General features: G+C 32.8%; 1 protein-coding gene across 20 annotated transcripts in view; it reads right to left on the reverse strand.

The window, feature by feature from the left end:
• Positions 1-26,593, reverse strand: part of RIMS2 (regulating synaptic membrane exocytosis 2) — a 647,068-nt gene that overhangs the window by 142,256 nt on the left and 478,219 nt on the right. For 5 of the 20 annotated variants that reach the window (XM_023726000.1, XM_023725998.1, XM_023725999.1 and 2 more), the window contains one exon: positions 10,444-10,544. The exons of the other annotated variants lie outside the window; for them this stretch is intronic. In XM_023726000.1, coding sequence (XP_023581768.1) covers positions 10,444-10,544 — 101 coding nt within the window. The remainder of the gene's footprint in view (positions 1-10,443; positions 10,545-26,593) is intronic. 20 annotated transcript variants of the gene reach the window in all.

Here is a 26,593-nt window from a genome sequence, read left to right on the forward strand (position 1 = left end):
GGACAGAGTAGAACTGCCCCACAGGGTTTCCAAGGAGCAGCTGGTGAATCTGAGCTGCCGACCTTTTGGTTAGCAGCTGAACGCTTAACCACAGCACCACCAGGGCTCCATTAGTGATCTTCTAAATGTGGCCTGCAAAATATACATCTGTGTAGTACTTTATGAATTACAAATTTCTCTCAATTTGTAGATAGAAAAAAAAAATTGGATTGTGGAGAATTATTGGGAAATTTATTCCAAATGTTATTTATGTAAGTGGTACAATCAAAATTAGAACCCGAATCTTCCTACTCTTTCTTAGTATTCTTCCTATTGTGATTAACTCCTCACAGAAATCAATAATCGTTGTCCATTAGAAAAGCTGCTTTTGAGTCTATGAAACAACCTCCTCTTGAAGAAATACCTTTTCTTGAAGATTGTATCTTGTCCTTGTTATACTGCACAAAATACTTAAAATCCACCTCTCCTAAGATCCTTTTCCAAACATACCTCACCCAGCCGTTAGAGCTTCCTCTCAGCATGCATGTCCATTCACTTAAAAAAAAAATCCCTGTGATTGCTTATTATGGACAAAGCACAGTGCCTGTCACTAGAAAGTACATAAAGATGAATTCAATATAGTCTCCATTCTCAAACAGTGTATAATTTAACGTAAAGTATAAAAAATAAGTAAATATTCTGTCTTATATATGAGACAATATATGTATTTATGAGGTTAAAAATGCCACAGGTGGTTCAGAAGGTATATATGTTTTCACATACCGTGTTGTTTTTAATATTTTTATATTTGTTATTTTTATATGTCCATACTTAATCTTGTTAGATTATATGTAACTTGAGTTGGAAAGAAATGCTTACACATTTCATTACATTTTCTTCCTTTTTTATTTCCCATATCCATCCTGATTCTATAAAGAAAGATTTCTCTCCTCTCTGTGGCCCAGGTCATTCACCTCCAGTAGGGTATTCTAGTTGTTAGCAATAGTTGCTACTCTGAGGTCTTGATAAAAACAATGACAAATACATGAATCTCTCTTTTTTATGGAAGTAAAAGGAAAACTGTTTCCAATGTGTCTTCTTAGGCAATATACAGGGAGAAATTACGCTCTTGGCAATAGCAGCTATTGTCCATAGATTGACCCTGTTAGCAGCAGCAGGCTGGTGGATGCAATTTATTCAAAGTTCTTTCTTTTGTCAGCTTTTAGCAATATTACATTTACTATAAAGGGAGAAATTACAATTTCCTCTTAATTTTATATCATTTTGTAACATATGAGTTACTGTCTTAATCCTCTCAAATAACTTCCTTATAATAAAAAAAATACTCTTTTTATATTTCTTGGCCTGAAATGTGGTTATGTAATAGGAATTAGCAATTCACAAACATGTAAAGAAAAGAGATTTCATGCTTGAATGCTAGCATAAAATTATGCATTTAAATATGATTTTATGACTAAGAAACAATCTTAAAAATGAACTTGCAAACACACACACAAAAATATTTTATCTCCTAGAATATGAGAAGGTAGCTAGTGAAAATGTCAAGAAACAACAGGAACTCAAGAAGTTCAAACAGAATAACTAGAGTTAGTTGCCTTAGAATTCCTATTCACATTATAATCATATATGCATTCAAAATGTATTAAAGTGTTAACTTAGAAGAACGTTAACTGCTTTACAGAGTTAAGGAAAAGAGGAATCTAAAGTTAGAAACTTATAGAAATTAAAGATTAATCACAGATAAATATTTTAAATCTCTAAACTTTATTAAAATCATTTACCATTATGTTTTTAACTGTAGACATTTACATAAAATGACGTAGATCTTATACGTAAAGGTATATCTGTACCCATGAGACAAGGAAGAAATGAATACTTGTTGCCTCCGTCTGCTAAAACATACAGGGAATTCTCTTCTGGCTCAGAGCTTGAGACTATCACATATATTTCTGAATTAAAGTTAAAGTTACATCCAGCTTGCTAGGGAGTTAAAGTGATAAGAATAATTTCGGGTAGAAAAATATTTGACTAGACTGGTAAAAATAGGAGCCCTGGTGGAGCAGTGGTTAAAGTGCTCGGATGCTAACTGAAAGGTGGGCGGTTCAAACCCATCAGCTGCTCTGCGGGAGAAAGATGTGGTAGTCTGCTTCCGTAAAGATTTAAGCTTTGGAAACTCTATCGGGCAGTTCTACTCTGTCCTATAGTGTAGCTATGAGTCAGAATTGACTTGACGGCAGTGGGTTTTGTTTTGTTTTGTTAAAAACTGGAGAACTTGAATCAATGTTTAAGCTTTGAGAAATATCATAATTTTTCCACCTTTCCCACCACCTTTAAGTACTACCTTTAAGACATACTTATCTATCTCTAGTAGATTGTTGAAGCCAACAGATATACAAGTGAACCTCCAAGGGCTTTGGTAGGAGCAAGCTGTCTGTTGGAAACAATGATTCTTCTTTTTCTCTTTCTTCCCTGTCACCATCCTCAGCATCATCATCATCATATCACAGCTAACATTTATTGATTGGCTTGTTATGTGTCAAACTTTGTTCTAAGAGCATATAAATAGACTTAATTCTGATAACAATCCTATGAGCCAGGTACTATTATTAGTACCATATTACAAAATAAGAAACCAAGACACAGGAATGTAGAGTAATTTGCCCAAGGTCACACAGATAGCTAGCAACAGAGGTAAAAATTGGAGAAGCACTTTGGTTTTAGAGTCCACACTTTCGTTATTAGTCTATAATCTGTATTTAATCATGATCTTTAAAAATAAATTGAAGAGTGGTTAACATAACTGCCCATACATCTCTATTACTATAATCATGACTTCAGAAGTTCTACTGTGAATGTGGCTGCTAATGTAGTTACTGACAATTAATGCACATCAATAGCAAGAAATTACACCTCTAAAAGCTTCTCCTCCCCTGAAGATATATTGGTCATCTTTTCCTTTATTTATACAAAGATTAAGAAAGAAATTATATAAATGCATACAGAAACTTTTCAGTTATGCCTACTCCTCACTTATCAACTGTCTCGTTATCTGACATTTTGCATTTAAACAGTAGTAAAAAATCTACTATCCAACTTTTTGCACATTAATGACATACGTCTGGCAGTAACAAACGCCAGGGTGCAAGGCAAAAGTAACCCTGGCTGTGATGGTTAAGGTTATGTGTCACCTTGACTGGGCTACGATTCTCAGTGGTTTGGCAGTTGTGTAACGATATAATTTGGCAGTTATGTAATGATGTAATTTGGCAGTTATATAATGATACAGTCATCTTTCATTTTGTGATCTGATGTGGTCATCCTCCATTTTTGCATAACACCGATTTTTGCATAACAACTTGGTCTTTGGAACCTAACCATGTCTATATCTGTAAGTGAGGAGTGGGTGTACTTTCAAATAGTTAAAAGTATTATCGAATACTTTGATAATGAATAGAATACTTTCATTCTAATTTAGTTGCATGTTTAAAATAGTAGAAATTAGAACTCTATCCTTATAAACATTAGTAAAAAGAAAATATAAAAGAGAGAAAATAGAAGTTAAAGACTTCTAAAATCAGCCACTTGTCAATTTTGTAGGTAGGACCAAAGTTTTTTATCAGATCTTGGTAAGATACCACTAATATCTCTTTCACTTCTAGGGCCATATTTTATATTGCTGCTCTTACTTTCTAGTTTAATAATCTATAATTAAACCCTAGATTTATTTCTCTCCATAACTACACTTGTTTGATATAGAACAACCAAAAGGTAATGTAAAAGAGTACACAGCAGGTGACTAATAAAGGCTTGGAGGCTGACTTGGATAGCAGCCAATTTAGAAGGGTGTTGCCTGGTTTGGGGCCAGGAAGCAATCTAAAGTGTATAATACTTGGCTTAAAATGTATCTTTAGCTGGTGAAGAGCTAGAGAATGTAAGAGGTGACAGCAGCATCCAGGGCTCAGCATACTTGATCTGAGCCTTGTAAGCTAAGTTTGGTAGTAACAAGGCTTCTGGTAATGTAAGTTGTAGTTCTTTTTTCCCCTCTATGCTTTCATATCAGCAGTTACACTGATTTCTATAAGATTCTCTTTGGATTTTGCTATAGAGCATGAAGCTATGTGATTGCAGGGTTATGTGGAAATGAATAGATAATTTTGAAAATGTAGGAGCTTAGAGAACCGGTGTATTTCCCTGTAGAAATCTGGGTGTAGCTACTTGCATTCTCTTTGCCATCTTTGTCAGTAGGTGGTAAGATTCCTTTACCAGGTCTGGATAAAAACCATGAGTAGATGATCTCAATTCTGATTTAAAAAAAACATTAAAACCTTCTTGCTAGAGTAATGGTTGACCAAGTCTAGCAGGAACATTTTGGAGACTTGAATACTACCTCTGTTAATGAAACAGTAGACTGCCTATTCCAAGGAAGAATGCTTCATAACATTCTATAGGACTTCCTATCCTACTCCTTGAGGATATTGCAGAGTAGAGTTTGGGTTATTGATATTACTCCTATTAGAATTCTCCTGTTCTGTTCATTAGATGATTCCATCTAATGCTGGCCCAATGATGTCTGTTTTACATCAATAGCAGGTTCTCTTTGGTGCTTGAGAACTGATGCTGCAGCAGCTCTTCTACCACCAGGCTCAAGCCCTGGCCCAACCTTACAATGTAACTGGGTTGTTATATGCTACCAGCAACTCAACTTTTCTGTTTAAAAAAATCTTATTTTTTTCACTAGCATTTTAATTTCTGCTTTAAAATTAAAAAGTATTTCTCATTTGTTCACTTCTACGTAATATCCAAACTGATGTATTTTTATGTATTTTCTAGGAAATTTGTACAAGGCCATCTAATCAACATTTAAAAATTTGCTATTTATAAACTTAAGTGTTTGAGTTTTTAGATCCATGCTCAAATGCATACCTGTTAATCACTCCATCCAGGCAAGGCCAGTCACATTTTACATCAACCTTATTAGGATAATTTCTTGATGTCAATAATTTAGTTCATAATTTTTCATCACACATTATGTTCCAGTCTCTTATTATCTGTCTATCTCTATATCACTTCAAGATTCATAAACTCTTTCCCCCTAAATTTCATTTTTCATTTTAGATCTCTGCTGCTTGAATAACTGGCTACTTCAAATTTGAGAATAAAAGATCATTCAGTGATAATCCTTCTCATTAGCTCAATTATTTCTTTATCCTTTCTTTTCAACTTCCAAGTCACTTCTGGTGCCTATATTACATTTGCTGTAGCTACTATAATAAAAATATTATTCCTATCTGTATAATTTATTGGGCATTTTACTAGAATGCTAACCCATTCATATCCAGCATCTTATTTCATCCTCATCACCACCCTACGAAATAGATATAAAAGCCCTGTTTAATAGATAAACTGAGAAGAGATTAAACTTACCCAAAGTCACCCAGGTGGTACTGCATGCCATGCTCTCATTTACTGCACTAATACTTATGCATTGTTGCCACATTTTGATATTTAAGCCTTATTATATCCTGGCTTAAAAACATCAATAGCCCATATATGGTCATTCCTAATTAGCCCTAATCTGTATCCCCTCTTCTGAAGTCCCCATCTCCTGTGTCTTGAAAGCCAATGCAAAATACTTGATGCTTGCATTGAATGCATTTGCTCAGTACTGAGAAAGAGAATAAACTCTAATAAAATGGAACAGCTTACTTAACAGCAGTGATCTACTTGCCAAAAATATTTTGTCTGAAATATTTTATATTGATACTGCCTATAATTTCAGCAACTTTGAGTTGTATTTGTATTTATAGGGACTTTAAAAAATGAAACTATATCTGTGCTGTTTATTCATATTTTAATGTAAATTAGTTCAAATAGATTGCTTTCCTCCTAATATGTCTTTGAGATTGGTGAATGAGTGCTTAAAGGACTAGAACAATGAATGGAGAAAAATTCTTTTCCTTTCTTTTATTGCATTATCTGCTGCTCCCAGAACACTAACTCAATCTATTAAATTATGGATTATTAAATGGATTATTATGGCCTGAAGAACTCTGGGCAATTTATGGGTTACATCGCTCATTAATTCTAGGGAGACAAATAAGAAAATGGAAAATTATAATATATGCTAAGTGCTATATTAGGGGTAAGAAGCTTTGTAATGCCTTTGTGGGTATATTACCACATTTAAAAAAGAACGTTGTTTCTACATGAAAATAAACTTTTTGTTCCAAATAATACTGTGTCAACAAACCTTACAGCATGACCTGTTGAAATGTGGTCCATCCTTTAAAAAAAAGTATGCATAATTTAATGTTGCTTCTGGGATAATTTAAAAATATTAAAAATGGCTAATTTAAAAATAAACATCATGTATTTAAATAAACATAATCAAACTATTCATACTAATTTTAAGATATAAATATATTGTCTGACCTTCAATTATTGCTAATTATGTTAATTAATCATGATATAACAGAGAAAGGTAGTTGACCTATGGTGAACTATAACTTGCACTTTAAATTTAACAAGCAAATCAAATTTTTCTGAACCAACGAACAGCAGAGAAAATTGGTTTTAGAGAAAAAAATAGAAGTTCATCCTTAAATTACTACCAAGAGTAGAATAGATGGATCATATTTAAACTGGGATAATAAGAGTGCAATTGGCATGAAAGGGTGCACTGACTATGTACTTAAATTCTGTTTTGATAGGAAAATGCTTAGAAATCAACCACTTATTAAATAGGACCATGACTGCATGTGAATTTTTGCTGCTCCTATTAAAAACAGACTTTCTTTCAATTTTCCTAATACATTTAAAATATTCTTAGAAAGAAAGTAATAGACACTGCTCTATAGATGCTTTCAAAGTCAGTTACTAAGAAAATTAAAATAAGTTTAGTAAGAATTATTTACAACTATAAATGTAGAAGGAGCCCTGTGGTGCAGTGGTTAAGACCTTGGCTGTTAACCAAAAGGTTGGCAGTTCAAATCCACCAACCACTCCTTGGAAACACTATGAGGCAGTTCTACCCTGTCCTATAGGGTTGCTCTGAGTTGGAGCCAACCTGATGGCACATAACAACAACAACATAAATGCTGAAGGCTTGAGAAATTTAGGGAGGCGATGTCATTTAGAATGTGGAATGTATAGTCTAAAAAAACTAGACTAACGGTTAATTAGATTCCACACGGAGAAGTGAGTGAAGCAAAACGAGCTTCATTAGAATTTCAGGAACATAGCTCAGAAGTATAGCACATGCTTCGTATGTCTGAGACTTTGGACTTAATCTTGTTTCAAATTTGAAAAACCTGATTAGCTACAATTAATACTTTCAATGATATAGTGGCAGATTTACTTAACCTATCTTAGTTCCCTTATCTGTTAAATGATTTTTTTCAAGTATTAGATCTAATATATTAAAGCACATAGCTCAACAGCTGGCTGTATAATTGTTAGCTGTTACTAAAATAACGAAGTAAACAATGGAAATATAAGCTAGATTTCCATCATTAGAAACAGAAAGTTGCTGTTCAAATTTTTAATCTGAGGAACTGTTAGTATGGAAATTACTGACTAAAGAGGAATCGTTTAATTTTCCCTTTGACCTATAAGAGAGGAAGGTCAACCTAGGGAGGATACGGTGATAAACAACTCAGCAGAGATAATTTGCAGTGGGACAAAGTAAGGTTGTACTTTGCCTTCTTTAAAAAATGTGTAACTTAATGACTTGATTGCAGTTTTGGGTAAGCTGGATGCATAACCCCAGCAACAGAGCACAGAATAAGTGTTCGATATTCAATAGCTATTCTCAAAAAAGGAGTCACTATTTTGGATGACATCATCCACTATTGGCCCTAATATAGCAAGTCAAGTCATTCAGTTACTTAGGAATACATCTTACAAGCAGTTCACTTCAGCGCAGTGGTTCTCAAACATTAGTCTACATCAGAATCACCTGATGGGCTTGTTAAAACACAGACTGCCAGGCCCCACCCCTAGAATTTTTGATTCAGTAGGTCTGGAGGGACCCCAACGCATTGCGTTCTAAAAGTTACGAGGTAATACTCGTGCTGTCCTGAGAACCACGCTTTCAAAATCACTGCCTTAGGGAATACTTAGGAAATTATATTGCTTAGTATTAGCCTTTTACGAAGACTTAAAATATTTCCAATCTGAAATGATTTATGTCAGTGCTATAAAACTTTGAAGCTTTAAGCATTCATTTATCATGAATTGGAGTACATCCAAAACTTGCTTTTTAAAAAAATGGTTAGATTTGCCTATAGTATTCCTTTTGTCAATCCCCTGTAATAAATTTATATCAGGTATCTCTAACAGGACTCTTTGGTATTGCTTATAAGGAACTGATTTGTTTTTATTGTGTCAGCATTGTAAATCACATGACTGATCAAGTTTCCTCTTCTGCCTTTGTTGCTTGCTAGGAAGCTCAGGGTCAAAATACATGCCTCAACTATATCAGGCGTATAAGATCTCATACTATGCATTTTCTGTTCATAAACTTGTTTATTTCTGGTGTTATCCTGTTTTGTTCTGACCTTATTTTCCCTTGATACTCATTTCTTTTTTGATAAAATTACGAGAATATTACATGTATTTTGATAAATCATCTACATTCTTTCCAGAAGCACAGTGGGATATAAACAAACAAACAAATAAACAAACACACAAATAAATTTGTGCTGTCTAACAACATGTTTTACAGAAATTTTAATAACTTATTTAATTAGGACTTCATGCCTTGGTTTTTGGATTATATAAAATGAATAGATGAGAGAATAGAGCATTACAGATGCCAAAAAAGGTCAGGTGTATCTATTTAGCATTAGGAAGAAATACCAAAAAAAACATGTGGGAAGGCATAAATATCATTTCTGAAGACGAATCCTCTGTAATTTTCCCTTTGACCCATGAAAGACGAAGGTCAATTTAGGGAGGATAAGGTGATAGACAACTCAACAAAGATAATCTGCAGTGGGACAAAATAAAGTTGTGTTTTGCTCAAAAGGTTATGTGTGTACCTGAAATATTATTCTCTATGAATTTCACTGTACCTTTTTGAAACTATTCATATTTTCATTTTAGAGAAAAAATTCTTGAAATTTAGAACCTGCTGAGTAAAACCAAGGCTATTTCTGTTTGACTTAAAATTACCTCTCTGGCTTTAGGTCTGTTCTATTTCCAATACACCAGAAATCTCTGATGAGCAATCCTGTACTCACCTTCTCAGTATTCATGTAAATTTGGGGAAGAGATTGGTGGTTTGGGAGCAGATGTTGATGTAAGCATTTCTGCTTACCCTGGGTTATATTAGCAGAGTCACTAGAAACTGCTGCCACCTACTACATATGCAATTCCAACATACTCAATTATGCTTTACTTAATAAATCTTGACGTTACCAAGGAATGGCACGTGATGGAGAGAAACTGAAGGCCAAGTAGGTAAGGATAAAATAGACTTAAGTATACAAACATCCAACGAGCCCTGGTGGCGTAGTCGTTAAAGCAATCGACTGCTAACCGAAAGGTTGGTGGTTTGAAACCACCAGTGGCTTCGTGGGAGAAATATGTGGCAGTCTGCTTTTGTAGGGATTTACAGCCTTGGAAACCCCATGGGGTCACTATGAGTCAGAATCGACTTGATGGCAGTGGGTTTGGCTTGTTTTTTTTTGGGGGGGGGCGGTATATAAAAACACAAACTGCAAACCACAAATACCAGATGCCTGCAATAATTAAATTACTAAATTGTAGAGCATATAATAGCTAAATGTTCTAAGTTTCGCTATTCTCATTTTTAAAATTAAACCTTAAATAGGTGCATCGGAGTAAAGTGTTTTTATAACTTTGGCCATGAATTAGATCATGAACCTAAAAATGTTTGGAAAATAAAGGCAATGAAGGGCAAGAGCAATTAAATAATACTTTTTCCTCCCTTGGCAAACCTCATACCTCAACTTACTCCTAAAAAATAGTTCAAAAAGTCTCATTAAAAACCTTTTCAACTCCTAACAACACCTCATGAGTATGTATTTTGTTTTAATAAATCAGTCACAAGCCAGATTCAATTAAAATAGTGTAACAAAATCTAAATGTAAGAAAATTGCAAATCATGGAAGTTCTCCCTAAACCTTTTTAAGGGTGTTTGTTTTTTTTCTTCAGATGATTTGTTCTTCAGCTCATTTATAACTTTCATATATTTAATCATCTATATTATATAATAATGTGTGTTTTTTTTATTAAGGCAAATTTTCTCCTGAAGGGTTAGTATGTAAACACATTATAAATTTTAGCAGTTAATATCATGGGGCCATTATCATTATACGTTCATGTGTGACTAATCTGCATTTAGCAGTTTAAGAGAATAGAACGACTTCATATGATTAAGTGATTGTTTTACAACTTTTAAAAAGAAAAACATCTTGCCTTCAAATGGTAATCTTGTTCCAGTCTGGGATCTGATCCGGCTACCTGTTTGTATTTGTTAATTTTCATCTGGCGATTTCTCTCCTCTATATCCATAGCACCTATCGAGTAGAAAAAAATCCATAAAATTAATGTTCAGTTCTTATTTCTGAGCCCTACTTACAGGATGTATAAAAAAAGAAATACTAGGCTGATATTTACTTTCACTCCAAGAAGTATGTACAAATTAAATGTCTTATTTTTCTAGATTTACTTAAAATATGCAACTTGGTGAATAAAAGCATGATTATTCAATATGTAAAATAATTTTAAACTGAATAGAAATGTAAACAAATTTCAAGGGAAGACAATAAATCTTCAATAGATAGGAAACACTTTCTGGTATGTTTATGTCCTGGAGAATATGATATATCTGACAGTACATAAATTTGACAACAATAATATTGTATTATAAGAACTTTGGCTTTTAATTCATCTAAGTGTGATTTGATTGCTGGAAATAAAGTTATAAGTGTAACTGGTTTCAAATACAATTTTAGAACAGCATTTGGAAAAGATTATCATAAATGTAGTCCTTGCATTAATGCGGGTTGCCCCAGCATATATGCGGATGCAGTTATCAGGCACTTTCGAACTTGAATTTTCTAGAACTAGTATCAAGAGAGAGGTGCTTGGAATAATACTCCCGAAAAAATACCATCTCAGTAAAGTCACAAAGTACTACTGAAGCCAAGTCAGAAAATATACCAAGAAAATCAGAATGCAGGAAGCTGAGAAAGTTTGCAACTAGGGTTGCATAACAATATGTGTATAAATTTTGTGTGAGAAATTAACTTGAGCTATAAACTTTCACCTAAAGGACGATTAAAAAAAAAAAAAAAAAGAAGCTGAGAAAGTGAAATGGTAAGCCTATTTAAAAAAAAAAAAAAAGATTAATGCCCTCTGTAACATGTGCTACCTCAAAATGCATCAATTATAGATATCAAGAGTGCCTTTAAAAACTTAGGTTAGAACAAGAACTAAATTCAGTTAGCAAGTCTTAGCAAGTATGAAAAAGCGATTTCAAAGAATATTTATGATTTTTATTAAAGAGATTTTTATAGGAAAATTCCATTTCCCATAAATAGGTAGAATGGAAAAAAAAATCTCAATTGTATACTAAAAATCTACAAATTGGGAAAAATAATCCTAGCTTAGTAGGATCAAGTGCGTATCTATAATAACACGCTGTCATGTAAATTCACAAGAACTGTGTGTGTAGGCAGGAATGTAAACATATACATATATACCCCTTGCTTAAGATCATAACTTTAAAAGTACAGTAAAGATATCTGGAAAAAAGTGTGCCTATTCAAAAATAGGTATTTTAATACTCACCTGATTTTAAAATGGCATAAAGGAAAAGAGTGAAAAATGGACCAGTATAATCAAAGGTTATAGTATTCTCTCCAGTTTTAATGCTTAATTATTACTCTCTGCTCTGCAAAAGTCTCATTGCATAATAGATCATTTTTGTCAGTAGCAAATTTTAAATAAAAATCAGTTAATTAAGATAAATGAAAACGGAAAGAAAGTTTCAAAAAGGACTAAGAAAATCTTAAAAGAACATTTAAAAAGCTTACATTATAGGACGTCTAAATATACCAGCAAACTTAAATCAACTATTGAATAAAGTGAGGTAATTTGTTCCTTTTAATGGTGAAATTTTAATAACGAGTTGATTAATTGTGCCAAATTTGAACATAGGTAATATAAACATCATGTTGATATAAAAACAGGTGAGTGCCTCTACGATACAAATATGAAATGTAGTCAACTATAAATGTCTAATAGTCTATTAAAATACAATTTTGGAATGTTTGTACCTCCACTGAATAGCACCAATAAAAGAAGTTTAAACACATAAGATAAATACATAGATAGATAGAGACAGAGATATAGGTATAGATACAGATACATACACACATATTTATATATACATTTTCTAATATTTAGACTATTTTCTAGATATCAACCTCCTATGGAACCTACATTAAATTATTTTTGATTACTAGGTAGTAATGTGATACACTGGCAGGGATTGGCAAGTGTTTTCTTTTTCTGTGAAGGGCCAGATAGTAAACGTCTTAGGCTTTACGGACTATGCAGTCTCTGTTGCAACTCTGTCATTGTAGCATGAAAGTAGCCATAGACAATGCATACACAAATCAATGTCGCTGTGTTTCAATAAAACTTTATTTATAACACGGGCAGTGGGCTGGATTTGGCCTGTGGGCCATAGTTTTCTGACTACTGATTTAATATTGCTTGTAAAAGAGCTTTTCTCCTTAGAAAGCATTTAAAACTTAGGTAGAATCAAGTTCATGTAACATCATTTATACTTAACAGGCCACTGGAAGGTCTAAGGGGAAAAATCTATATTTGCTGTCTAAGCAAACAAAGCTACAAAGAGTGATACCATTTAAATATGTTACCAATTAAATTACAATATCAAACATATCTTTCATCTCCAGACCCAGTCATCATTTATAAATGGTCCTTAAACAGAAAAGTTCTTGGTTACAGCATTAACCAATGGATTCTCAAGATACTACCTCAGTGAACAAAGCCAATAAATTAGGGTAAGTACAGCATTAACTACCGTTGGAGGAAAGTTTTCCTAGGAAGCTAATCCTTGGAATAAACAGTAGGCAGACAAGTCTCCCTCAAAAATTATTTGGCCCATATAAAGACTTCCATTCCTTTTCTCCATTTTTATCAACCTATTCCCATAAAGAAAAGACTCCACTAACAATAATATCCTTAGAGAGGAAAGTCTCTTATTGATAAAGAGATCCATCATAGGAGATTCTTCACCAGCAAGTTAATATTTCTTTGTTGGTTCTTTACTCTAATAAAAACAATCCAGAAATAAAAGAAATGATATTTTCAATGACAAATTTTGGTTTCAAGCAAACAATCTTTTTTTTTTCTTTCTTTCTTGGAATGAAAAACAATTTAGAGAAATCAATGCAAAGCAGAAGAGCTTTTCACTGGTTGAGGAATGGACTACATAGTTTCTAAGTTTTCTTTCAACTTCAATGTCCTTTGCTGTATGCTTATATTAAAGGAAAATAAATGAAAATGATAAAGAGACAGGTTTTTGTTCACTCTCCTCTCTCTTTCTCTCAGATTCACAGCACAAATTTGCATATAAAAGGCCCTGAAATCCTGCAAAAAAGAACAATCTTTTGACAACTGAAGGCTCACCTTTTTTCCCCTACCTATTATCTATTAATATATTGTTAAAATAGTCTCAGAAAACACATTTTGGAAAATGCTGTTTTACAGTTTTAGGAGGTAAATTTATCTAGAAATCTCTAAAATTCATATCCTTATATGTGATAACACTGCTTATTACAGAAGACATCTTAGTGGTTTGATTTTGTAATTTGAGTATGCTGAAGAAATTACAGTCATGATATGTTCAAAATCAAATCAAATATCAAAGTATTTTCAAAGTGCAATAAATTTTGACTGAAAGGTCAATGAGACTATCAGATTTCCTGGATGAACACATTAACAACAAAAGTTTGCACATGTTTGTGTCTATTCATTGAAATGATAATCTTTTAATGTATTCAACTGTAAAATTCAGGTTTCCTCAAATTCTTTTTGGTATAAGGTAAATTATTAACTAAGTAAATTAAGAAAAAAATGTGATTTCTTGTTTCATCATAAATATCGGGTTTGATTTAAATTATGCTGGAAATGGCCCTGTACTCAAGTCCTCCTGGATTCCATCAATTTTAGCATTTCTAGTTAATAAATGACATTTTCATCAAAGCTTCTCTCGTTCACTTTCCTACTAATGCATTTAAAATTATACAAGGCCTTTTTTCATTCTAAAATTTTCAAGGCAGAGAATAAAAAGTCAAATGTGGATATGCCAGAATTCATAAACATCTCAAATGGTTTGTTTTTCTCAATTTGAAAGCTCTTGGTCCATTCTTGGTCATTGCATTAAAAAATTCAATATTTTGTGGATCCTGATTTAATGTGTTTCCTAAAATCTTACCACATATTCCATAAACTATTTATTTTGATACAAGCCACTTATAAGATTTTCTCATCCGTAAATCAATAAACTAATTTTCTGGTTATTTTGAACTTAAAAAGGCTGCTTAACGTGTCTAACAAGTTAAAGTCATATTTACAATGTTGCTATGGCATGCAAGTTAAAAAAAAAAAGTTAAGTTACAGGTGGCTATTTTCATCCAAAGATGTAGGTGGAAATCACCCAATTAGCTGGCAGCAAGCCAGTATTTTCTTAGGTGGTACTATGCTGTACTGAGAACTACAAAGAATATCAGTACACCTTCACTGCAGGGCACTTCAAACAGTAATAGCTGTAAGTTTGCTCTTCCTAACAGACACACACACACACACACACACACACACACACACACACAGCAGCTCCTGGCTACCCATTAACCTACACTTTTTGGAAGCAGTAATACAAGTTTGGCAGTGAGGCAATTCCAAAAGGAAGCAGAACAGTGATCAGAAGGGAAGGACTGCTGACTCGGTGATCCATCTTCAGATCTGAAAATGCTCAAATCTGGGAATCTTAAGAGGGAAAACTCTTAAGCCCAATATCTAAGATCAAAAAAAGAACCCTTAAACTCAGAAAAAAAATTAGAAAACTTGCAATTATAGACATAATGGAACTCTAAGATTGTAAGTCTTATTTAAATCCAGAAACTGCATCGGTTGGTATCCCAAATTCTTGTGGCTAATTTAGTGATTTTAAAAAGTTTCCCTCTCTTTCTTCTGTGTCTATAAAAATATTTCAAAACAGTAAAAACCAGCTGCTGTAGAGTTGATTGCAACTCATGGAGACACCATGTTGTCAGAGTAGAACTATGCTCTGTAGGGTTTTCAATATTTGATTTTTCAGTAGACTGCCACACCTTTCTTTCAGGGCATCTCTGGGTGTACCTGAAGCACCAATCTTCATGATTAGTAGCCTAGCACTTAACAATTAGTGCCACCCAGGGGACTCCATATAACTATTAAGCCTGGGGTAAAAAAAGTCTTTAATTGAGATAAAAAATTTCACTAAGTGGCTCTCTGTTTCATGAGGGTTTCTGATGAAAATAAGCACATCTTGCATTCTTTTTTCTTTAATTAGTATATGTAGTCACAAAACTAAGATCTGCGTTGAAATAATTTGAGGTTAGAAAACATTTATATCGTTCATACTTTTAGTAAAATGATATATTAAAAAGTTGTAGAATGATCATTAAAATTTGCATTTCACAATTGAGTATTTACTCCAAACTCTATCTTTTTAAAGGTACATATTAAATTTGTTTTCTAGTTCTATTTACAATTTAAAGGTATCTGTGCCAATATCAAGTTATAATTAATACGTGGAAGATTCCCAACCCCAAACTGTTTTCTGTTAAAACCACCCAAATAATTGATAACAATATAGATTTAAAGTATAGAGTTAACAAATCTAATTGATCTTCAAAATATATATAAATATATGGAAAAATGTGATCTAAACATACAGTATTATCCAAGAAGTTTTTCTATTTCCAGCTAAAGAAGTATATTACTTATACAGAAGGGACATTTTTTAAACCAACTATATTTCACCAAACCATTGAAAAAAGGAAAAAATTACTTTTGATAACTATTCTACTGAATGCCAGGTTACAATCTTTTATTCTAAGAAAAAGTAATGCAGAAAAATGTGGGGAAAAAAAAAAAAAGAGGATATAGACAATGATAGGAGTGAGAGAAATAACCTATTTAAAATGAAGAAAGCTAAAGGCTAGATTAGTGTAATCTCTACATGTTAAATTAATCATTTAGGCATGTACCAAGTGAAGGGAAATAAAGAAAAAGATATTGGTATATGCAGGTATTTTCTCACTTTGAGGTGATAATTACAGATCAGAAAGCGTGGCTATCACATTTCTTATCTAGATAGATTGGGTTAGACTATAAAAGAAACAACTTATTGATGTCTTCCAAGAGCCAGAGGACTAAGTACAGAAATCATTAAAATGACTCATGAAATAATTAAAAATATATAATATTTTATATCATGTTATACTTTTATTTTGAAAAAAGGAAATACTGTCCTTGATTTTATTAAATTTTAACTGTTCTTTCAATACTTAATATCTGTGAAAAAACATATTGTTCAGGTGTTGAGTCTTTAAGACTTGAAAATGGCAATATTTTTGCACCTGAAATTCTACTTCCCAGATCTTTTCTGAAAGAAGTAAGTCAGTGTGAAAATATGTATGTACAAGAGTATTCACTGCACAATGTTTAATAATTGTGAAGGCTAGGAGAAAATTCTGTGTTAAAATCGGGGATTAGTTAACTGCGTTATAGTATATCTATAGAAAACTATGCAGCCATAAAAAATGAGGATGGTGAAATATATACAAAATAAAGATAATGCAATTAGTAACTATAAAAACAGATTAAAATGGCAGATTTAAAACTATATCGCTATGTATATAGCCTACATTAAAAACAAAGAGAGGGACTAAACCAGATAGATTTAAAGATTTATACGCCAGAATGTTCGCAGTTGTTATCACACTGGATAGTGGAAGTAAGTACAAGTGTACTTGCTTTCTTATTTTGGCTAATATGTAGTTTATAAAATTTCTACAATGACTATAAATTGTTTTTAAAAAAGACAGATGTTATTTAAAAAATCACTCCAAATATAGTGTTTATTTGAAGAAGAGTCAAATAATCATATTTGAAAAACATATGGCTTTTGCCATGCTTTGCTAAAAAGCTTTGGAAATAAATCCTAAATAATTTTTAAAATGCAAATGTACAAAAATTCACTACTGAATTTATCTAAGAACATTATATTTATTTGTTAAATAAAAGCATGTAAATGTACTGACTGAAAACACTACATAATAACACTTTCAAATACATTGCCAATCTTTCGAATTTTTATAAATATTAACACAAAAAGTGAACTGTCACTAAAAACATTTTTTCACATTGGTTTTTTTCAAATGTGGACTTAACACACTATGCAGCAAAACTTTTAAGAGGTACTTTAAAATCATTTCTTCATAATCACTTGCCTATAAGGCATTTAAGATATTTTTATATTAGAACTTTATATATTCTATACTAGAACTTCTTAATAAAGGACAATTTTTGCTAGCTAAAATATTTGCTAAAAATATATGTAATACAAGAAATAAAAGTGGAACAAATTACATTTAGAAAAAGTATGGAAAAATATATTCATAAAAATTATGAATTATATACCAGATTATTTCACTATTAAGGCTAGGGCCAGCAGAAATAATTTTTAAAAGATTAACAAGAAATTTAATCTTAATTGTACAATTGAGATACAGATGTTTTGAGGAATATTTATTTCTAAATCAATCAATGTGGAGGATTTTCCTATTGTGGAAAATTTTCGTGTTGTCACTAGGAACTGACGAATGTAGAATGACAAGAAATAGATTTCACTTTGTTTTTAATGTGTTTACTATTAAAATGATCTCCTTTTCTCCCAGGTATGTAGGAAACCTGAACTTAATGTCTGCCTAAATGAAACATGCCATTACATAAAAAATAAAAGTGTCAGAAACTTAGAAAATGTTTGTGCTACCTATTGAGGCTCATAATGATGAGAAATAGCCTTTTGAATTATATTCTAAACCTTAACAATCTATTTTAGATATTTAGGTTACCTGTTACTGTGCGTACCCATTGTTTCTCTATTAAATCTCTGCCTTATTCATTAAATAATTCTCCAAGAGAGCTGCTATAGAGAAATCTCACAGTCTCCTTTCCCTGCAGTCAAGAAGAAACTGTAACTGAAAGGAACACAGCTTCAGATATTAGAGCAATTTGGAGGCATACGTTCTTAGGAGTGATCTAGGGATCGAAGGAAATTCAGAGTGTCTGTTATTGACACCTATGTAAATTCAGTGAACAGACTTACGGAGATGTCATCATTCAGAAGACTTGGATTTAGCACCATTTTTAGTTTTAGCATTAAAAATCAGGATGTACTTGGCCCATGGGGTAAGATTAGAGTTTTGTGCATTGAGAAGGCAGTGGAGGTAACCACTGCAGAGTTGATGGTGCTTTGAAACTACATGGATCTCTGATTTTGCAGATACTGTGTAATATTTGATTATGCTACAAATGTGTACTTTAAAAGCTCCCAAGGCTGAAGATTAGCATCAAACTTTAAACCTAACTTCAGACTCAAAATACTTATTTTTTTCTTTGATTCACATGAAGAAAAATGAAGTAGTATTCCAACAGCTTCAACCTTTAATTACCTAAAAATGTATATGCATGTCAAAATAGCTTTATATAGGAAAAAATGGAATACCCATTAAATTCTCTGTATTTCACCAACATCTAAAAGAAAAAAAAAAAAGGGTGTAGATGATGCCAGGCAGATTGTTGGGGAGGGGTAATACGACAAATGCAAAATTTGGGTAATGACATGTAGGAGGTTGAAGAAAATCTTAAAAATAGCACTGTTTTAATAGATAAATTTGGGTTCAATTCTTGGGTTCACAGCTCTGTAACTGTAAACACTTCATTTCACCTTTCTGGACATGATCTGGAAAATGAGTAGTTTTTGATCACATAATCTTTGTGCTTTCTCCCACTCTGTATACTTTCTCTGATTTGTTTGATTTTGAAGTTAAATGATGTTTAAGTGCTTGTTGTTTTATATTAGCATACCTATCTTATTAGTACAATGTAAAGTGTTCTAAATATTTTTAATGCTTGCCCTGGTATTGCATTAAAATTCTCTTTACAGGATATATGTGTATTCACGTGTATGTGTATAATGGGTGGGGGGGGGGTAATGAAGTGAAGAAGGGAAGAAAGAGGGAGGAAATCAGAGAGAGAGCCATAGAGAGAAATGACTGTGTTGCAAAGTTCATTAAACTAGAAACTGCCCAGGAAAAAGAGTCTTAAGGTGATCTAATCTAGATGGATGTTTTAGATTAGCTAAAGTGCTACTGGTTTCACTACATACATTTTTTCTGCTGTATCATGTTTAAAACAAAGTATTATTTTCTAATAACTTATTTTTTTAACTTGTTAGTTACAATTCCTAAAACACAAGATACATTTTAGAGGGTAGTCTAAATCTTAAAATGTAAAGTCCTTCAGAGAAGGAATACAATGGTTATTTTTAAAATTACTTCTAAGAAAGTGCAGTAAAACGTATAACTATTGATAAAAGATATAAACATGAGCCAGATTCATAGGGCTAACAAACAATCCCTCATGTGTTATGTACTTTGGAATATTCTGCCTTTTTTCCTGATATTTTAATAACTATATTAAGAGGGAAACAATTCATACAGTAACACACATTACTACCCTTTGTATATGTAACATTTCTTGTCCCCATCTTACTATGTTTTGGTATGATAAAAATTATCAAAGACCATTCTGTTCTACATTGGGGCTTAACTACCTTAGCCATAAAAATTTTAATCTACTAAAATTTAGTAGATTTACATCTACTTATACACATATCACAAGACTGGGTAAAAGATTAGAAAGAAATACGATAAATAAATTCAAATTCATCTTTACATTTATGTTCATTCAGAAATAGAAAATTAAATGTTCTCAGAATTGCTGATAATGTTAATTTTAACATCAAATAAAAATATCCATCAGATAAAAACTGAGATAAGACCTATGCCAAGAAACAGACCCATATAACTTTTCTTACATATATTAGAAACTCATATAATAGAGCACACTCATTATGCTATAACTAAACAATTACCTAAGTGTCCACATGACATTAAAATTGAGATCTCTGCATTCCAAATTTTATTTGGCTTTATTATTTATACTTCAAATTCTTATTAAAAATTTGTCATGGTATGATTCCAAAACACATGTGAAATTTTTAGTCAGAATAGTTTATTTGTGAAATTGTTTAATTAAAGTCTACAGGTTTTTTTCTACATGAAAAATTATAACCACCTCACAAAGAATAGCCTCGTAAAGAAATATAGATAATAATGAAGATCATACATGTTTGACCTAAGTTATATAACTAATAAAAATGAAAACCCAAAAATATAAGTCCCCAAAACAATTCTTATAATATTTGCTATTTGTTTATACTTATTCCTTCTTATTTTTTATTTTGGTATTTTTAGGACTGTTAGATTGTATTTGTTAAATTTAAGTCCTAGTAGCTATGACATTAAAATGGTAAAATATATATATATTTTTTAGTGGCCACGTAGGAAATTTATTTCAAACTTAAAATTCTCAGACTAATAACATATCTAACATTCACAATGGAGCATGGCAAGACAGCCACTTTCTTGATAGCAGTAAGCTGGAAATGATTTAGTACAACTGTAAACATTTTATTTATTTTTTTTCCTTTTTCTAATTATACTTTTTATTTTGTTTAGATGAAGGTTTACAGAACAAACTAGCTTCTCATTAAACAATTAGTACACATATTTTTCGTGATATTGGTTGCCAACTCCATGACATGTCAACATTCTTCATTTCTCCACCTTGGGTTCCCCATTACCAGCTTTCCTGTCCCCTCCTGCCTTCTCATCCTTACCCCTGGGCTGGTGTGCCCATTTAGCCTAGTTTTGTTTTACGGGCCTGCATAATGGTAATATAAAATATTTTTGAGAATATTAGAGATACATTGTACCTTCTAACTGAGGCAGACAAGGAATGAAAAATCAATCACAGTAGAACTCTGCTATATTATTTATATTCTTAAAAGGATCCACACACATATGATTATGTCCCCCAAACCATAATCAATATGTGGAAAAATGAACCTAGCTTGTTCCTCCTCCAAGAATAGCAGAGTCATGAAGGGCTTACGATACATAGAGAACATTAAAATAAATAGGGCAAAATTAGCAAGCAGACAATAAAGAAATCAGTTGTTAGATACGATATTTCACTTCGTATTTTCAATGATGGTATGCATAAAAGGTGTAAAATCTTTAAATTGCCTTTGGAGGTAGTGTCATGTTGCAACAACGGGCATGTCAAATAAGATGGTAATACTGTGCCTGGAAAATTAAACTGAGAAAACATGGAGTGAAAAATAAAATTTTGATATTGAAATTTAAATCACTAAAATACATTAAATGATGATAAATTACAACTATGACATGGAATTCTGATGCAAGAAAAAATAGAGAAGTGATTTGTAATAGTAATGTCCTCCATAAATCCATGATGATCATCCTAAAAAATGGTTATGTATTTGGTTATGAAGTGGAATGAAATTAGTGACCCAAGATATAAACGACCTTATGATTAAAAGGAAAGAAGCATATTAAGTTTATAATTTTATCTACGTTGGCTAAATAAAAATTTTAAGAAGTGACATTAAAATTTTTCATTAAATTGGGATCACCATTAAGTTGCAATAATTATTTAAAATGAGAAAAGGAAATGTTTAGATGTATTGATATTAAGTAGTACTCATGCTTGGACACCAACCTATATTTCTTTTTCTAAAGATGCTGATAATGCTCAAGTATACAAGAATAACTAATACAGAGTAACTAATGTCATGCAGTATGTAGCAACTCTCTGAATTCAAAAAGAAGAATCATAAATGTTTCCCAAATAAAGAAATCCCATGAAACCGTTCTGTTCAATTCTGAGAAGAAAGAGGAATAAAAATTTGATAAGATCACTCTCAGAGAAAGAAGCATGGGGACTAGACAAAGATACATCAGAATGGACACTGCACGGGAAAATCAGTTACACTGAGGATCCTAAATGGAACTGTAAAGTTGACTAATTGGTCTAACATTAAATCTCCCTTTCTGAATCCCTCCTTTTCTGCTTTCCTCTTCTCAGCCCTCCAGGACGTACACTGCTCTTATATTGTTCTCTGCACAATGTCCCCCCTCTTGGCTTAGCTTTCTTGGCTCTAACACTTCCACACCTGTCACCTTGTAATAGGTAAAACCCTGTCTCTTGAGGTTAAGAATGTGGGTTCTGGTGCCACACCAGATAGCTTCAATTTAAATTCCAGTTTCAAATGATCTGAATTTCAATTTTTAAATCTGTAAAATAAAAATAATACCTATGTAGGTACTAAAATAAATTATAGATTAATATAATGTATACCAATGTGGCTTGATTATCCAAAATGTTGACTGCATTTTGAAAGAGGAGTTTGTTAACCCAAAGAAATCTCTCAGGAAATGCAGAGTAAAAATTGCTTTTGATCCTAATTTTTCAACTACTCCAAACTAAAATCCTCCCAGTCCCCTTTGTTAAAGCTAGTTCTTATACTGAGTCTCCCAAGAGAAAAATCTATAATACGTGCAATTAGCAAGTCTAGCTTTCAATTATTCATTGCTATTGCAAGTTTTTTAAGTGAAACCCTTGTATCAAGTAAAAAAATGAGTTTTTACATGGCTTGAGGATCTATGTTTGTACAAGTGAGCCTTATATATTTAAGCTACAAAATAAGAATACCCAAATACAGAACTCTTTTTACTCTATCTCCAATATTGAGTCAAATGTAACATATTGTTTGGTTAATGCTAGTTTATTTTGTAAACTCTGCTTGGAGCTCTAGCTCTTATTTCATAGTAACATTTCACAAAGTAAACCTCACCATTTAGTACTGTAGCTAAGCCTGACATTGTGAAACTTCTCTCCTAAAGGTCACCAGCAATATCATATTTGACAAATACAGCGATAACTTCTCAGCATCATTCTATTGCACCTCCCTGCAGCATTTGATACAATTACTACACTATCCTTCATATTCTCTCCAACAGTTTGTGCCTGCACTTTTCTGAAGCTCCTTCAGTATACCGTTTATCAGACTATTTTGCTAGCTTATCTTTCTTAGCCTGTCTTTCAAATGTACACTATTTTTTAAATTGTGCTTTAAGTGATAGTTTACAGTTCAACTTAGTTTCTCATACAAAAATTCATACACACATTGTTATGTGACCCTAGTTACTTTCTCTATAATGTGACAGCACACTCCTCCTTTCCACCCCAGATGTCCCATGTCCATTCAACCACCTCCTGTCCCTTTTTTCCTCCTCATCTCGCCTCTGGACAGGAGCTGCCCATTTAGTCTCATATATCTACTTGAGCCAAGAAGCACTCTCTTCACAAGTATCAAATGCACACATTTCTTAATCTTCTCTTTTTATTCTATCTCTGAGTGATTTTATATCTAAATCCATAGCTTCAACTGTCACTTTAATACTAATGGCTAACAAATCTACTTTAGCTCCTACCTTTCCCGTAAGCTCTAAGACTTCCATTTCCAGCTATCTCCCAAAACACCAAAACCAAACTCGCTGATGTCAAGTCAATTCCGACTCATAGTGACCCTGTAGGAGTTGTCTCCTAACTAACTAACTAACTAAATAAATAAATAAATAAGCCCTAAACGGATGCCCCATCAGCACCTAAAAACTCAACGTGTTCAAAATAAGTTAAAATTACTTCTCATATCTGTTCTTCCTACACTTGTTATTAGCAATGAATATCCAGAATCCCTATCTTTGTTAACTGTCCTTCCTGTTTTTAGAACTGTCTGTTAACCCTAAATCCCTTTCTTGATCTTTCTTGGTTTCTTGCCCACTGCTTTAGACTCAAAGCTTTATTCCTTTCATTGATTCCCAAGTCAATCACTGTAGTCATCTTTTCTTTTGCTCTGTGCTATGAAGCTGTAGGGCAACCCCATCCATTGCCATGGTCCCTGGAACCCCATCTTTGGAGAAAACCGTGGGTCTTAATTGCCTGGGATTTGATTAGATTAAGTAAATTATCTATTTTTTCCATTAGCAAATATTTAGTACTATTTGGGTGATGAGTGAAAAATCAATTTTAATTTGGTGTATTTTCAATAATTTTTTGTCAGATTTATTGAAGTATAATTTACACTGAGTAAAATTCACATTACTTAGGAGCACAGTTCTAATATTTGACAAATGTAGAGTCATGTAGCCTCATCACAATCAGATATAGAGTATTCCTATCACTCTAAAAAGTTCCCTCATGAGGGTTTGTTGTCAATCATGTCCCCCCAACACAAACCCAGGTAGCCACTTACATGATTCTGTTGCCAAAGCTTTTTCTTTTCCTTCCATAATGTTTTCAGACTAAAATTTTACTTGATTGAGGCATGGAACATGACATATAACAAAGCTTTAGAAAACACACAAATTAAATCTTGCATTCTAGAACATAAAACTAATGTTCTCTAGATAATTAAGTTCTTAACAGTTATAAAAGTTTGTACATGGCAGGAATTGCGTTAACAGCTTTATATGCATTATGTCACTTAATCAGTACAACTACATGTGACAGGACGTATTATTTTCTCAACTTCACTTATTAGAAAATTTGCAAAAGGTCAGGTAACTAGTAGGAGGCAGAGATTGGTCTGTCCTTGTTCAAAGCATAGGATCTTAAACATTTAATTATGAAATGACTTTCTTCTTCCTATACCCACCCCCCCACATTCAACTTTATTTCATGCTTTTCCGTTTCCAACACCCTTCCTTTCTTTTAATGTTTCTCCCTTTTTCCTTTCAGCTTCTTCTCATTTTTTTAATGTTTAATTTTTCAACTTGTTTCCCTGTGAGCCCAACCTTAGACTAGAGTTTTGTCATTCCTTAATCTTCTTTTTCAGAGATTCCTTCTGATTCTCACTCCTTTACTCTGAAGTGGCTTATCATCTTCCTTCCTATTTTGTGTGACCTTATAATCTATAACTATGTTCTCCCCATCAGTTATGTTACATAATTAATTAATCCAATTTTTTTTTTTACTCATTATCATCTTGCTTTCCATTAAATTTTCCCTTTCCTGCTTAGTTCCCTTCCTCATCATCACTCTCATACCACCCCTTCAAGCCTTCGCACAGGATGATTAAAAAAAAACCCTCTATAGCTGTCAAGTAACAGCCTTCTCTTCAGTTACATTATAACCTAATTTAAATTCCTTCAGATATTATCTCCAATATAGTATTAATCATGCCAACTTACCCTTTTTCATATGAAACCTCCTCATCTTCCTTGCCATCCCTTTTATAACATTTTCATTAAGATATGAAAGCATACAGCTACAAATGAGCAAAGAACAAGAAAGTGATCCGAAAGCAATCATTACCTAATTTTAGCATGTTTTAATGAAAACCTAGTAAGAATTGTGTACATGTTAATGCTTATTAAATTACTGATTACTAACTTGACTTATTAAATATATACTCTTTCCTGTCAACTCAAATGATTTAATGAATATGTTTTAATCATATCTTTATTACCATTCAGAGATACACTTTGTTTAATCTCCCTGCAAAAAACTAAATATTTAAAACTCTCTCATCCTTTACTGATGCTTATCTATCTTCTAAAAAAATTATAGCAAAAATTAATTCTGCTCTTCTGAACTTCAACTGCTCTTACTCTCTCTTCTGTTTATTGTTCTTAATTATATATGTAACTCTCCTGGATCCTTGGCATCACTGGTTTCTTTTCATTCTTCCGGGTTTAGTTCACCTGTCATCTCCTTTGATAAGTCTTCCTGGATTACTCCATCTAAAATAACTCCTGGAGACAGCCCAAGATGGTAGCTTAGTCAGACACACCATGTGTCGCTCTACAGCAAAGACCCAAGAAACCAAGTGAAACAGATATAGATGACAATCTTGGAACCCGGAGCATCGAATGGAAGGATAAAGAATTAGATGAAACACTCACTGGAAGAAGAAATGGAATGAAAATAGTGAACACAGAGATATAAGGAGCAGAGGTACCCTGCCAGCCAGACAGGAACACTGTGGCCATCTTGAGACAAAGCCAACTGCGATTCTGGGTGAGAAGCACAAAATTCCCAACAGGAGACAGAGAAACTGTGCAGAATTATGCAGAGTGAAGCATGGTGAACAGGACAGGAGCTGGATCTGAGAAGGGAAAGTACAGGAAGGAGGACAAGAGCTCCAAGGATACTGGCTTCCACAGAGTAGGGAGGGCGCCTGGATCCAGAGATGGGACTACTCACTAGTGGTGGTCCCTGACTATTGGGGTGGGTGGTGTTCATGGATTAATAGATCCACAGAGTGTCA

Source organism: Trichechus manatus, unplaced genomic scaffold, assembly GCF_000243295.1.
Source record: "Trichechus manatus latirostris isolate Lorelei unplaced genomic scaffold, TriManLat1.0 scaffold00009, whole genome shotgun sequence".
Taxonomy (NCBI): Eukaryota; Metazoa; Chordata; class Mammalia; order Sirenia; family Trichechidae; genus Trichechus; species Trichechus manatus.